The following is a 16,445-nucleotide window of genomic DNA, read 5'->3' on the forward strand; positions in this document are numbered from 1 at the left end:
GATAGAAGCATTATAGAAGCCTGTTGACATGTGTTCATGTGCACCTTTGTACAGGGCAGTTCAGGAAGAGCCCAGCTGGGGGGGGAAACACAACTAAGCTCTAAAAAAAATCAAAGAATTCCTGTTATGAAAACACATAACATCACTGAGCTCTGCAGCACGTTGCTTTAGTAGAAAAGAAAAGAAAGAGGAAAAAAAGAAAATGAATCATGACATTTTTCATTCGCCCTCTCTTGATCCCCCTCAGTAAAGGGATATTTCAACAACTAAAATGGCCATGGTTACAGTACGCCCCCCCCCCCCCCCCCCCCCCCCCCCCGGCTATACACACACCCAGTGCTACGAGGTTCAGCATCTAGTTTTAAAAAGCGGTTGAATAAATAGACGATAGTGTACCACGATGCATGGAAAGGCCAACAGACGTCTGGCAGGGAGACGAGAGGAGCTCCCGGGAGACAGTTCAGAGCAGCAGGTTCTGGAGACCCCTGGTGAGGCAGGAGCGGCGATGCCAGTTTTGATTAGTCCACGACAGCATTGGATGATTGTTGGTGCAGCGAATGGTCCAAAATAATCTTCCTAGAGGGATTGAACCTGGTGCAGAGAGATTCCCAAATCAACCCCTGCCCCGCTGTTGGGAGTGGAATGGACCCTTTCTGTGTATGAGGTGTTTAAAAAGGGCAGGATGGTGGGACGGGGCTGTTCTCGTGCTGCAGCTGAACTCTCCACCATGACTGGTGCCAAACCAATAAATACTCCAAGAACTAAAGACAATCCACCATATGAGAGAGAGAGAGAGACGGAGACAGAGAAAATGCCACATGCTCACGTCGTCGTCGTCGTAGAAAACTGGAGCGGGATCGACGGAGCCTGAATGGATCACAAGGAGATCACATCGAGAGAGGAGAGAGGAGGTCCTAGTCAATTCAGATGGTGTTCCCTTTCGCAAGCACCAGTCTCCAAAGACCATGCATGACACACACCTCGGCCCCACCTACAGGGGACCACGTGTCCATAAGTGTGGCCTCTCCAGAGAAGGTTCCAGAGGCGAGAACAGTCAGCTTGGCTGTGGGGCGTCCATGTGGTCTACCCAGGAATGAGCACGATGGGGGGAGGGGGCTCCAATGATTGAGGGTGATCTGGGGAGATCTGCGCTGCTATTTCCCGCTCTTCTTTGGCACGGTGCCCCTCTTGATCTGCCAGAGGTGGTTGTGGATGGTCAGGGCATCCACGCTGACCGACACCGTCTTGGCGGGGATGGCGGCAAACTGCTTGCGGTCGGAGCTGTACTTGTACAGCTTGTCGATCATCTTCTTGGTGATGCTCTTGGGGCCCGTGCCGTTCACCTTGTGGATCTCCTCCGTGTCCGGCAGGTAGTAGTACAGCGCCCGGAACTGGCAGCCGCCGTCGCGGAACAGGATCATCAGGTGGTTGGACTCACACTTGTCTAAGACCTGGTGGGATGAAGACACACGTTCATTAGTACCTTACTTCTGTAAAGTAGTAAAGTCCAGACCTCCACCCTGCTAACTCAAACTAACACCATATGAAACAGTATATAGTAGTATATAGTATAACAGAGAGCTACAGTCCAGACCTCCAGCATCTGGTTCTTCTGTGGCTCGTTGACCTTGCCCGCCAGGCAACAGTGAGCGATGGCGTTGTGGATGATGGGCTTGTTGGACATGGAGCGGGGCTCCTTGAACAGCTTGGGGCCTGAAGAGGGGAAACACATATGATACAATGCAAAACTGGGACATAATCAGTTTAACCTCTGCCAAAAACGAATGCATCAAAAAGTTATTTATAGAGCATAACATACTGGAACAGGCTTCCACAAAATCTCACAACATCAAGTAAATACAGATTTAAGAAGTACATCAAAGACAATAATAAACTGATTCTAATACAGATTTTTTGTAACCGATTTTAATTTTGAGATATGTAATTTTGTATTTTATAATATGCACTTTGTAATGGTGTATTTTGCAATATGTGTAATATTGTATCTTATAATACTGTGGATGTTAAGGATATTATGATTTTTTTTATACAGTTTTATGTAATGCTTTTTTTATTATATTTGTGTGCTGGATAATGTGTTTAATGTTATATTTGTATGTCTGGACCACAGGAAGACCATGGTGAAGACTAACTCATTCTGCGCCAATGGCGAAAATCCCTCTGGCTTGGGCTGTACACTGATCTAAGAAGTCCGTCCAGGTTTTCCTTCTCGGGCATGACTAATGTTATAACACACGGATTGGGGACACTGGGAGCACCGTGGATTCATGTGTTTTGGTTGATAAACGTTGGACAGACGACCGCGATCAATATTTGGAATGGCGATCAGGAATTGGATTATTCTTTTTGCAGTACATCAGATGTGAGGTAAGGACTCTATGTTACCAATCTTGGGTTAATCCGATGTTTTATTCGTAACGATCACAACGTGTCTGTGTGTGTGTGTGTGTGTGCGCCGTTGGCGCCGACCAAAGCACGGAGGGGCGACTTTTCCTCCCCCGCTTTCATGCGTGCATGATGAAACATAATGCCGATAATCTAGCATTTATTTCAGAATGATTCATAAATCAAGCGACAAATGGCACGATTTCTAAGGAAATGCATTGAAGCGCCGTTTGCTGGAGTTTATTGGGATTCGACAGGATCACTCTAAAACTATACTCATATTCACCACGGTATAAAACGGAAATGTATGTATGAAAAAAGTATCTGTTTTTTGCATGTTGACCGGAAGAAACTCACTGACAATCAACGTGTTTATTAGATCCATAGCTATAATATTTAATATAGTTTTAGCACTCGCAAACACCGACATTATCCCCAATGAACAGAATGCTGGCCTTCTTACCACACGGTAAACAGCGACCTCTAGGCGCTGAATGAGCTAATGGGGATCCAAAATAAACAATAAACAAAAAAAGAATAAGTAGAAAATGAATAAATTAATAAATAAATTATGATGAATATAGTGACTTCAATCAACAACAGATTTATAATAAATATATAAGTTATAATTATTGCTCGTGCAGCTTTGCATACTGACCGGTGTATTCGGCCATGGAGGCGATGGAGGAGGCGGTGGAGCCGTTGTCCCAGTCCCTCTCAGTGGCACGACTGCGGCTGCCTGGGAAGGACTCCACAGAGTCGCACCTGGAGGACGGAGGGACAGGAGACGCAAGGCAGTCAAGCAGGGATGAGGCCAGAACAACAGTATAGAGCAGAGGTTGTCAAACTACAGGTCGCGAACCAAAGTGGGGTCATGGGTAGGTGACAGTGGGAAAGTAAATATATATATATTTTTTTAAATCAATAATAATTTTATTTATTTATTTGTATGTTCTGGCAACAGATTTTGGCTAAATATGCCTCGTTTTAGTATAGCAATATAGCACTATAGCAGTATAGTCTACATATATGTATGGTGTTGCATTATAGTCTACATATATGTACCATGTTGTATTATGCAGTATAGTCTGTATATGTGCTGTGTTGTATTATGCTGTATAGTCTACACATTACGCTGTATAGTCTGTATATGTGCTGTTGTATTATGCTGTAGTCTACACATTACGCTGTATAGTAAATGCCAAATGGTTGCATTTATATATCACTTTTATCCAAAGCGCTTTACAATTTGTTCCTCACATTTGACCCATTCACACCAAGTTTCAAGTTTCTTTATTAGTTGTCATATAGAAATACAGAATACTTTTATATGAAATGCTTCTTTCCGTTTTGCTCCTGAGAGTGTGCTATATAAAAGGATAAGTATAAAAAGTATAATATAAGTATAGAATAGAAAGTCAAGTACGTAAACAAGTGTAAACAAAACAAAAATGTACAATATACATATATACAATATACAGTGCAGAGTAGAGAAAGGTAACTGAGTTCCCATACAGTACAATGCAGGAATGTGATGAGGTACAATTTAGCTTAGCTTGTGGTGCCACCTTGTGGTGGTGAGGTGCAATGAGGTAAAATATACAAATATACCAGTATACCAATAAATATAAAGTGTGTTAACACTTTGGCTGCCAGGAAACGCTGAAACACGTCATTCCCGGCCATGCTCAAGTTGCCGAAGACGCTTTACAGCGTCTTTGATATCAATATTTCAAAAATCTGGGACCGGATTCATATTTCCCCTCCGCTGGACTGAGATCCACCAGGAGGACCCACTGAGCTCTCTGGCGGTTCAGGAGCGCCATCTGGTGGCCGATCGGCGCAATCGCTTAACAGGAAGTGCCAGAGGTTGTGCTGGACGGCTGTATTACTTCCGGGCACTCGCTATAGGTCCCGGCATTCTAGCTCGTCACAATACACAGCGATCGATTGCCAATAACTCGATAAACAACATGATTTGGACGTATATACCATTATACAAGCTGGAGATGGACCGGGTAAATCTACATCCCATAATGATAAAATGTCTACTCTACGATGATCGCCCAACGGCGCGCGGAGACTGGGGTGAGTTTTAGCGTGTAAAGTTACCGCCTTCGATACTAACTGCTATTATCAACATTTGACCCACATTAGATGATTGGTATAACGCTGCCCACGGAATTATAAACGCCCCCTAGCCCATCCGGTCAACATCAGATGACGTGTAGTAACTTCTAGAAGTACGTCTAGTTGGAATTTTTTATATCGCGCTGATTGCCATAAAACTGTATTGGACTTTGAATGGGCCCTAATAATGGCAATGTAGCAATAGAATTTAAAAAGTTATAGCCCTGCAAAGAAGGGGACTTTCTCTATAGACAAATAGAGCCGGCAACCTACGGTTGATAATGAATTTAACCCATGGCAGCCAAAGTGTTAAGTGTCTAAAGTGGGTAAAGTGGGTGCTACAGTGAGTTGTTTATTTAAAGTGAGTGTGTACGTGTGGATGTGTGTGCTGTGAGTGAATTTGATGGTTTGTTACATAGTGTTATTTTCATTGATTGTCATTGAGCATCCTGATGGCCTGGGGATAGAAGCTCCTTCTATCACACACCGATGGCGGATGCAACCATGCAAGGTGCCAACCTGCACATCGGGAGCAATTAGGGATTAAGTGTCTTGTTCAAGGACACTTCAACACGCTACCCGGGAGAAGCGTGAATCGAACCGGGAACCTCCGGATTACCAGACGACTGCTCTACCTCCTGAGCCACTGTCGAGTCCCCACTGTCAAGTCTGTATATATGCCGGTGTGTCAGAATGTGAGTTCTATCTATATACATTGGCAAATAAAAGTGACTCCTATATACAAATGCACACATGCAGGAAAAGAGAGACACATGAACCCTGCCAGCAGCAGCAGCTCACCGTTGGGAACCAGCCCCTCCAGAGTTGATGCTGTCGGCCTCGTTGGTGGCGGCGGAGCCCAGGGACAGACTGGAGCCAGACTGGGCGGTGCTCAGGTTGTCAGCTACAGGAAGCAGGACAAAACATCGGTCAAAACGCTCATGACACAAGAAAATGTGAAATCAACAGAATTCATAGGGAAAGGTTTTTCCATCAGTAATCCTGAGAATCCCAGGAGCTCTTGCTTGATGCAGCCTTTCATGTACCGGAAGTTGAGGTTTAAGGGGGAGGTCAGAGATCAAAGACTATAAACACTACTCTGCCGTTACTGGAGAAAACTGGTGGGTGACATCACAAATAAATAATCATTTGGTCACATTCTCTGGGGGAATCTTCGAGGTTCTACGTGGTTTGTCGTTTCCAGTGTGTCCCAACACAGAACCAGTCAAAATCCACTGGTTTTATTTTATATGAAATGTAAACGTCTGCTCTGTGCAGATGTTGAGATAACTTGCCATCAGACTCTTGATATTAAAACAGTCTGTAGTCTTACGTGTGGAAGAGGAGCACTTGAGTAGGAGATGAGAAACAGTCTGTAGTCTTACATGTGGAAGAGGAGCACTTGAGTAGGAGATGAGAAACAGTCTGAGAGGAGCACTTGGAGAAGATGAGAAACAGTCTGTAGTCTTACGTGTGGAAGAGGAGCACTTGGAGGAGAAGGTGTCGCTTGACGACTCGTCCCTCCACGCCGGCTTGGCCTTCTGCTTCTGCTTCTGCTGCTTGGGCATGGTCATGGGCAGCTTGGGCGTGGTCTTGGCAGCCTTGGGCTTGGCCTGGCCCTGCTCCTCCAGGAGCTCCTGCTGCTTCCTCCTCAGGTACTCCTGCTTGATCAGCTCCCGCCTCGTCTTCTCCTCCTCCTTCCGCACGCGGTCCTCCTCCGCCTTGCGTCTGTCGGGACACAAATGCACTTGGTCGTCAGTAGCCTCATCTGTGGCACATAACCAGGGCAGCTCGTATACACGGTGGATACACAAGGTTAAGATGCCTTGCACCTTTATCAGGGGGGGTGTCTTGGATGGGGATGTGGTGGGGATTGATGTGTGGGGTGTTTGGGGGACTGGCTGTTCCCATGCCCATGTTCATTTTATGCTATTAGCTATGAAGCACTTTGAGCTGCAATCATGTATGAAAGGTGCTATATACAATAAAGTTATTATTATTCCACCTAGTCCTATACTGCAACGTGAGTGAGGAAATGGACTCAGAAATGAAAGCATATATGCGTCCCACCCCGACAGTGGGACAGTGAACCTGACTGGAGACGTCCCACCCCGACAGTGAACCTGACTGGAGACGTCCCACCCCGACAGTGAACCTGACTGGAGACGTCCCACCCCGACAGTGAACCTGACTGGAGACGTCCCACCGCGACAGTGGGACAGTGAACCTGACTGGAGACGTCCCACCCCGACAGTGGGACAGTGAACCTGACTGGAGACGTCCCACCCCGACAGTGGGACAGTGAACCTGACTGGAGACGTCCCACCCCGACAGTGAACCTGACTGGAGACGTCCCACCCCGACAGTGAACCTGACTGGAGACGTCCCACCCCGACAGTGAACCTGACTGGAGACGTCACACCCCGACAGTGAACCTGACTGGAGACGTCCCACCCCGACAGTGAACCTGACTGGAGACGTCCCACCCCGACAGTGAACCTGACTGGAGACGTCCCACCCCGACAGTGAACCTGACTGGAGACGTCACACCCCGACAGTGAACCTGACTGGAGACGTCCCACCCCGACAGTGAACTTGACTGGAGACGTCCCACCCCAACAGTGAACCTGACTGGAGACGTCCCACCCCGACAGTGAACCTGACTGGAGACGTCCCACCCCGACAGTGAACTTGACTGGAGACGTCCCACCCCGACAGTGAACCTGACTGGAGATGTCCCACCCCGACAGTGAACCTGACTGGAGACGTCCCACCCCGACAGTGAACCTGACTGGAGACGTCCCACCCCGACAGTGGGACAGTGAACCTGACTGGAGACGTCCCACCCCGACAGTGAACCTGACTGGAGACGTCCCACCCCGACAGTGAACCTGACTGGAGACGTCCCACCCCGACAGTGAACCTGACTGGAGACGTCCCACCCCGACAGTGGGACAGTGAACCTGACTGGAGACGTCCCACCCCGACAGTGAACCTGACTGGAGACGTCCCACCCCGACAGTGAACCTGACTGGAGACGTCACACCCCGACAGTGAACCTGACTGGAGACGTCCCACCCCGACAGTGAACTTGACTGGAGACGTCCCACCCCAACAGTGAACCTGACTGGAGACGTCCCACCCCGACAGTGAACCTGACTGGAGACGTCCCACCCCGACAGTGAACTTGACTGGAGACGTCCCACCCCGACAGTGAACCTGACTGGAGATGTCCCACCCCGACAGTGAACCTGACTGGAGACGTCCCACCCCGACAGTGAACCTGACTGGAGACGTCCCACCCCGACAGTGGGACAGTGAACCTGACTGGAGACGTCCCACCCCGACAGTGAACCTGACTGGAGACGTCCCACCCCGACAGTGAACCTGACTGGAGACGTCCCACCCCGACAGTGAACCTGACTGGAGACGTCCCACCCCGACAGTGGGACAGTGAACCTGACTGGAGACGTCCCACCCCGACAGTGAACCTGACTGAGACGTTCTGCACGTTCGTGTCGTCTTCCACTCCAGTAACATTGAGCTGCTGTGCCTCCAAACTGTTCCAGATGGATCCTTGATGCAAGTAGTAAAATAAATACGTTCTAAAATGAATAAACCTGTAGCTAGCGTTTGGTCAAGTGGTCCTAGTAACTTTTAGATTTGCAATCTAGTTAATGTTCCAGAATCGTTGCAGCTGTCAGAATGACTAATTACATTATGACAAAGGAAAAGGTTTTTTACTGACGATGTGTCAAAGTAAAAACAGTAAATTATCATCCATTTTAAGGAAGAAAGGAGGGAAATCAGTGGCCAAATAAAATCTTAGAACCTAGTGTTGTTACTGTGATTGTTGTTCATAGTTTACTCACCTTTTATTTTACTACTGTATCACTGTAGCTCAATGTAAAACTATGTAGGAAGCAGTTCTCCCACTACAGTGAAATTGAAGAATTGTTTTCAATATAAGCCCATTATGGGAATTCAAGCCAGCTAACTATCTAGCTAGATTATAGCTTATTCATTTTCTAGCATGAACTATTCAGCTACTATTTAGCTAGCTTTACCTTAGATATATGTGCTTCATTACATGTATATACATTCATTCCAATTATTCGCCTGTTCTATTCTCCATCCATCCATCATCCATAGCAACACTATATTATCACTGACATCCTGTTGGGGATCCCCTTTGAACAGCCCATCTGAGGTTTCTCTCCTCCACGCCGCCTGTGGTGCTTTTTACCCCTATTGCTAGGTTTAGTGAGTCATTCCTCATCTTAATTGGGGAAAGTCATATTTGGATTTCATGGTGTTTTTTTGTTTTTGATCTATTGTGATGTTTCTTCATGGGGGCTATTCCATGTGATCTCGGGCTCTACAAATACATTTGATTTTATTTGAAATTTGATTTGAATGGAACCGCTGTGAAGTAACCTGCACAGGGGTTGGCTCCATCCTACCTGACTGACCTACTCCACCCCTACACTCCAGCACGTGGCCTCCGCTCCTCCAACCTCCTCACCATCCCCCGCACCAGGCGTTCCACACTGGGAGACCGAGCCTTCTCCTTGCTGCCCCCAGGCGGTGGAACTCCCTCTCCCCTACCATCCGAGGCTCCGATACCATCAACTTCTTCAAAACCCACCTAAAAACACACCTGTTCACACATGCCTTCTCGCAACACGGCGCTGCTCCCAAGTAGCCCACCCCCTGACCCTTTTCTTTTAAGCTACTGATCCTGTTGTTTTAGTTAATTTTGTGTTACCGTTTCTTCCAAATGGAATGCACCTTGCTTCTTTTTAATTTGTATTTGTTTTATTTTCCTGTTGTTACTATACATATTCATATTTGTATCTTGCCTTTTATATACCGTACTTTTCGGACTATAAGCCGCGGCTTTTTTCCCCATTTTTCGATCCTGCGGCTTATATAACGGTGCGGCTTATATGTGACTCGACGTGACCAAACTCGAAAATGTAAACATCTAAATATTGCTTTTTTGACTGCATTGAAATGTTATTTATCTGTTCCCTTATTTGCTAAACTTAATACAACTTGTAAATGAGTTAATGCTCGTTATTTGTCCGACAGTATTGTGTCCCAATGCTAATTACATATGGTAATTAAACATTAAAACACCTGCGGCTTATAGTCCAGTGCGGCTTATATATGTACACATCATTCAATTTAGCTGCTGCGGCTTATAGTCAGGTGCGGCTTATAGTGCGAAAAGTACGGTAGCTTCTCTTTTTATGTAAAGTGTCCTCGAGTCTGAGAAAGGCGCTTGACTCTCTCTAAATCTAATTTATTATGATTTATTATTATTACCTGGTTTCGTCTCGTTTGACCTCAGTCTCCACTTCTAGATGTTGTTTGCGGAGCCGAGCCTCCTCCGCCTTCCTCTGCTGCTTCAGCAGGAACGCTGCCCTCTTCTTCGCCAGCTCGTCCTCCGCCTTCTGCTCGTCCTGCAGGGAGAACAAGGAGGGTTAGTAACTAAATGTTGCTCATCCTGCTGGTACATGGACCGTTGACTTTAATAATAATTTGGGGTTCTGAAAACAGTGTAAAGAATGTGACCACAGGATGTAATCAATTCACTTCCTAACAATCAGTAACTAACAAAATGTTGGTCATTCAACGTCAAGGAATCACTCAACATGAGGTCAGTGTGATTCCTTTCATTCTTACACCCAAAGGAGAATTCAACCACTAGCGGGTACTTGGCAGACTCTCAGTCACCAGGAATAAGTCTACAACACAACAATTAAGCATTACATCACGCGCAGGAGTGGTTTGTGAACAATAAACCATGCCTAGGCATGGTTTATTGTTCACAAATCACGACTGCAAGTGGTGTAATGCTTTTATACAACTGCCATATTCATCCAACCTTATTGCTATACAATAAACACACATTAATCGAAGATTTATTGAAAAAAACATCCGCCAGAAAAAGTAGTTCCCACAACTACAAAAAAGACAAGTTGCCTCCATGTGGAAGCAGCTTGAAGTGCATCCAACCAACTAACACATCCAACTGTGTATTATTGGAATGATTGAGAGAAGTTGCCTCATGTGGAAGCAGCTTGAAGTGCATCCAACCAACTAACACATCCAACTGTGTATTATTGGAATGATTGATTGAACATTTTATTACCAGATGCAGAATGGGTACAATACAGTACGGCTCAATACACACAATTGTTAAGGGGATGCAGACCTACTTTCTATAGAACTTCATTCTTAGATGCTTCTATAGAAAGTAGGTAAAACAAATAAAAAAGTTTTCTTTGCCCTATAGGAAAAAAAAGTTTTCGCCCTATTTTTTTATTTATTTTTTTAAACCTACTGTAGAGGGCCTAAACTTAACCAGTTGGAAACCAAGCATTAAGTAATAAAATTAGCAATCAATCAATCAATCAATCAATCAATCAACTCAATAGGCCATGCTCACTTAGAACAGCGCAGCACCCAGCTCTCTCTCAGTCTGACTATCCCCCGCGTAACGTTGCAGACAGGAGTGTGTGTGTGTGTGTGTGCGTGTGTGTGTGTGTGTGTGTGCGTGTGTGTGTGTGTGTGTGTGTGCTTGGGGTGGGTGGAGACTGAGCCAGCGTCGGACAGTGTGAGAGTGAGGGCTGCAGAAAAAGAAATTGAAAAAAAAATTGGAAATTAATCAATCAATCAATCCGCGATTTTTCTTTTGTTACACAATGATTCAAGACCCATCAATTACATCATCCAACATTGTTTAAAGGACTAAGCCATTCGCTGTGACAGAATCGCTTGATATTTAGTCGTTTAGTCGTTATCAACATATCCATTTGTTAAATTATTGTCCGGCATCTTGTGATCCGGCGGAGTGATGTGATGTGATGTGATTCGGTTGTGGGCGGGTCCTGGGCCAGCAGCGTGGAATTGTCAAGAATAAACACGTGTAAAATGACTGTTTCAGCCAATCAGAATCGAGAAATTTGCATGCTGTTGTATAATATCCAATACAACATGCTAGTACTAGCATTTTAAAGTAAAATTTGAAATATTCATTAAATACAATAATTCTTCAGAAATCGACTCAAGCAAGCTGTGTGTTTCTGCAAGTTGTTCTTGATGAAGTTAGAAATATAATCCAGGAGACTGATCTCTGGAACCAAACACCAGTGAGAGCGTAAAGTTCTACCGATACTGTCCTTCAAACCCATCAACACTACATAGTCATCCTAACAATGTCCTTTCTGTTCAGAAACGTTACCTTGAAGAAGAAACCCATGCCAGACTTCTGCTCCCCGTCCTCCCCCTCGGTGGTGCCGTCCTGGCCGCCCTCGTCTTGGTCAGCTGCCTTGAGGTCAGACATGTCCACCTCGATCAGAATGGATTTGCTGCGATGCGTCTCTTCCGAGGGCACATTCTCTTTCCCTGAACCGTCAGAGGAGTTCAGCTCAGACTCATTCATGGTGCTGGACAGGCACTGGTCAAAGGACACTTCTGGAGCGACCACAGCGGTCGGGTCCACGCGGGTCGGCTGGCGCATGTTGGCCTCGTCATGAAGCCGGAAGGTGGCGCTCCGATGGTGGCCGGCTCCCGGCTTGTCGATCGTCTCTCTGGCCGTGGCCGTTCTGGGGCTGGCCGTGTCGGGCTGCTCGGCCCTAGGGGAGCGACCCCCCAGGTGGGGTAGGGTCTCCAGGTTCTGGGTGGGGGTGACGGTCCTGGAGCCCTGCCGGCTCTGCTCCTTGGTGATCTTCAGGTCAGAGGGTTTGGATCTGGAGCCTCGGGCTGAGCTGAGCTTGGGGGGCTTCCTGGTCGGGGCGCCACCCGTGGTCTCCACAAAGTGAAGGGCGGACCGCATCTTAGAGTCATTGGTCTCGTCGGCGGTGGGGAGCGGTGGTCCACCGGGGGGGGACTGTACATTCTGTTTCATCAGCATGTCCTGCTGGAGCGACAGCTGCATCATCTGCTGCTGGATGCTGCCGATGGCCTCGTTCAGCAGCTCGATGGAGCGGTTGCACTCGTTCAGGTCGAGCTCCTCCTCGAGGTAGAAGCTTCCGCTGCTGCCCTTCTTGTCCGACTCTAAGGCACCTGGTGTGACGGCGGCTTCCGCCTCTTTGTCCCCCCTCAGGGCATCTACACACAAATCATCCTTGGAAGCCGCTCCTTTCTCCCCTTTGAGCTCCTCTTTGGAGTAGTCGGCCTTGAGAGGGCCGGGCAGCGTCGCACTCTTACTGCCACCCTTCTTGACAATATGCAAGAAAGCGGCCTTGCCCAGTTTCTGCCTCTGCCTGGCCGACAGAACCTCCATCTTCTTCTTCTGGTGCTCGATGGCTCGCCGCTTCTCCTCCAGCTGCATGTGGAGCTGGACCAGCTCTGAGGCCAGTATGTTAGCACCTCCGCCACCGTGGCCCACACGAATGCCCCCTCCCAGCGGCGAGGAGGGGCTATGGTCCCGCTTGAGCCTCCAGGAGGAGGCCAGGGGCCCGCTGCACTCCGAGCCATCCGGCGTGGTCCTCTGGGAACTGGAGGCGCTGGAGTGCAGGTCGTGGTTGCTGCCGAGTCGCTGTTGGTGGGCTTTTCGCTCCGCGAAGGAGGTCATGCGCACGCTGCCGCTGGCAATGCTGCTGGCCTGGGAGTGGGTGCTGAGGCAGGGGCTGGAGCGATCGCTGCCACCATCCGCGTCTTTGTCTTTATCGCCGTGCTCCTTCACATTCATGTCCTCCTGAAGCTTAGCCGACTCCTCTTCCTCGTCTTCATCATCAAAGGGTTTCCTAGTCCGGCTGGGGTCCTTGGTGGTGAGAGCCTCGTCCAAATCCTCGTCCTCCTCGTCCACGTCCTCCAGGTCCAGGTCGGGCTTCTGTTCCTCAGAGTCAGAGTGGAGGAAGAAGCCCCGGGCTGGTTCTCTGGTGACCAGCGGCATGAAAGACGCCTGGTCCAGGGAGGAAGCCATCGCCAGGTCAAAGTCCTCCCTGGGGGGAGTGGAAAATGTGCGGTTGGGGTTGGGGGGGGCTTTCCTGCGGGCTGCCGCTATGGGAGTGTCTCCTCGTCTGAGAGGCCCCTTCCCTGAAGATTGGGGCACCTCGCCGCTCTCCTCCTCCTTGTTCAGGCTTACAGACTTCTCTTTGGCCGGTCTTAGCATGGCAGGCATCAGTGGTTCTAGATAAAAGCTATCTGGTGCAGGTTTGGGTCCAGCCGCCGCAGCTGCTTGTGTGGCGTCGCCCTGCTTGGGGACAAGAGGAGCGCCGGTCCTCGCCAGGGCCACCGGTGTCTCGTCCTCCAGGGCCACCTGTGTCTCCTCCTCGTCCTCCAGGGCCATCGGAGTCTCCTCCTCCAGGTTGACAGCGTTCAGCAGGCCATGTCCGTTGACTTTGCGCGTGGCGGCCTGCGGATGTTGGAGTCCAGGGGTCTGGTGTTTGGGGGTGACGTTAGCCACGTTGGAGGCCAGGCTGTCCTTGCTGATGGAGCGGGCGAGGCTCACACTGTCACCAGAGGCCATGTCAGCATCGCTGTCAGTGGCCGGGTGGAACACATAGGGGTTCAGCGTGGACATGGGTCTGGAGAGAGATAGCATATGGAATATTTACATACATTGATTAATATATATAGCATCAATGAGAATGGCACCAAAGCATTACATTGATTTATTTGTTTATTATGATGACCAAAGTATTACAATAAATCCCAAATGGATCATAGTATTATTGTTGTTATTACCTCTGCCTTTTGTCAGGCCAGGCAACAACCGAGGCTCTGGGTTGTCCCTCCACCTGAGTCAGGGAGTTGGAGCGGTTTCTCAGACCTGAGCAGAAACAGAACACCAGTCAATCAAAGAACTCAAACACAAAATACAACAGCGGCTGATAATCAAAACATTTAAGGTGGCGGTATACTGAAAACAAAAGTGAACTTGCCCCAAACAGAACCAGTCAAATATGTCACTGGCACTACATATGTGTGACTCTGCAACTTAATTCAGAAATAGGTCGAAATTGGGGGCGGCTGAGTGGCGCAGTGGGCAAGGCGCTCGCCACTAACGCAGGAGATGCTGGTATCGAGCCCAGCTCTCGGCGTTGCTACCGGCTTGGCCGGCCGTCATACTAACACAATTGGCAGTGTTAGAGGGTGGGAAAGCCGGTGGGTGGGAATTGGACGTTGTGGACAGCGACTCCTACAGGTCGGTTGGGTGACGCCGGTGCGGCGGAAACAGGAAGTGTCGGGGGCAGCGTGAGCCTCCCACGCGTTACTCCTCGCAACAGAGTTTGAGCTGCTGCGGTGAAAAGATGCGACAGGCTGCCTCCTCGTGTACCGGAGGGGACGCGTGATGCAAGGCTTCTATCCTCACTACAGCCGACCAGTGGGAGGCATAGTCCAGCAACGTTCAAGACAGGGGAGGGAAGCATTGGAAATACGAAATTGGGATGGGAGAAAAATTGAAAATGGGGAGAAAGTTTGATAAAAAAAAGAAATAGGTCGAAATGTTGATATTGGCAATTTTGAGTGCTTTGAAATTCAGAAAATCAGTCTCCTTATCAACTTGAGAACGAAAGTACTTAGCTACTCCCCTCTGACAAAACAAGTATTTTCACAGTTTGGGAAATAATACAGCCGGACTATCTAATAATAATTAGGGCTGTCAGTTTTTCGCGTTAATTTGATTAATTAATTACACATTATGAAAATTAACTCAAAATTCTTAATATTTTTTTTTTAATCTCATTCATTCCATAAGAATGTAGAATAAACATTTACTAACTTTTTTTTATTTATTTTACTGTGAATAACACCATGCTAAAATTTACCAGACCTGAAAAATCTAAGCAAATGAATAAAGGGAAGATGATTAAACAGAAGGTTTTGTAGATACAGTACTGAATTCTGCCATCCGGACACATGCAATTTGAAATATGATTATAGAATATAAAATATCAGGCCTAAAATGGTTATGCGATTAAAATGCGATTAATTAGATTAATTCATTACAAATCCTGTAATTAATTAGATTACATTTTGTTATCGCCTGACAGCACTAATAACAATTAACATATTTATGGTTTACGTTTTGTAAATAAGGAGACGGATCTATTTCTGAATTACGCAACATTTTGCCATTTTCGGAGGAATTGTGAGCTCCTTAACAAGGCGGGTTAGACGGTGCAGAGTCACATATGTGATATGTCATTTTGTTCTTACAAGCTGCAGATGTGAGTATAAGTCATCTGACAGTACTAAGAAACCAAAGTCCTGACCTATTTTGAGAAATGTGTGAAGGTTATTCAGGAAAAAGGCTGAAGGGTTTAAGAGTGAATCTCCTAAACTCAGGACATAAGGAGGGTGGGAAATGAGGGGCTGTGTTATATTTGAATATTTGAATGCACTTCATGTCTGCACTTGTCTGTACTATGTTAAGTTAAGTTGTACCTTTAGTCATCTTGGGAAAATGTATCCTCTGCATTTGACCCATCCTAACTATTAAGGAGCAGTGGCTACACAGTGCGGTGTCAGGGGACTAATTCCAATTGTAATGGTAACACCTTGGTCAAGGGCAGTGGCAGGAAACCTAGCATGCATGTCTTTTGGTGGGAAAACAGAGTACCTGGAAGAAACACACGCCAACACAGGGATAACATGCAAACTCCACACAAAACCCAGGACCTTCATGATGTGAGGTAACAGTGCTGACCACTGCTGGGGTTTGAACCCAGGACCTTCATGATGTGAGGTAACAGTGCTGACCACTGCTGGGGTTTGAACCCAGGACCTTCTTGCTGTGAGGTAACAGTGCTGACCACTGCTGGGGTTTGAACCCAGGACCTTCTTGCTGCGAGGTAACAGTGCTGACCACTGCTGGGGTTTCAACCCAGGACATTCTTGCTGTGAGTTAACAGTGCTGACCACTGCTGGGGTTTGAACCCAGGACCATC

General features: G+C 47.5%; 1 protein-coding gene across 4 annotated transcripts in view; it reads right to left on the reverse strand.

Moving 5' to 3' along the window:
* Window positions 1-301: 301 nt before the first annotated feature.
* camsap1b (calmodulin regulated spectrin-associated protein 1b) overlaps window positions 302-16,445 on the reverse strand; it is a 164,755-nt gene continuing 148,611 nt past the window's right edge. For 2 of the 4 annotated variants that reach the window (XM_084308964.1, XM_084308962.1), the window contains exons 11-19: window positions 14,239-14,323; window positions 11,789-14,078; window positions 9,868-10,004; window positions 6,008-6,264; window positions 5,338-5,440; window positions 3,065-3,171; window positions 2,870-2,905; window positions 1,595-1,713; window positions 302-1,451 (exon numbers count right to left, since the gene is read on the reverse strand). In XM_084308964.1, coding sequence (XP_084165090.1) covers window positions 1,155-1,451; window positions 1,595-1,713; window positions 2,870-2,905; window positions 3,065-3,171; window positions 5,338-5,440; window positions 6,008-6,264; window positions 9,868-10,004; window positions 11,789-14,078; window positions 14,239-14,323 — 3,431 coding nt within the window. In that variant the 3' untranslated portion in view covers window positions 302-1,154. The remainder of the gene's footprint in view (window positions 1,452-1,594; window positions 1,714-2,869; window positions 2,906-3,064; window positions 3,172-5,337; window positions 5,441-6,007; window positions 6,265-9,867; window positions 10,005-11,788; window positions 14,079-14,238; window positions 14,324-16,445) is intronic. The other 2 variants (XM_084308965.1, XM_084308963.1) reach the window with 1 other exon arrangement.

This window comes from Notolepis coatsorum (assembly GCF_963971535.1).
Source record: "Notolepis coatsorum genome assembly, chromosome: 2".
NCBI lineage: Eukaryota > Metazoa > Chordata > Actinopteri > Aulopiformes > Paralepididae > Notolepis > Notolepis coatsorum.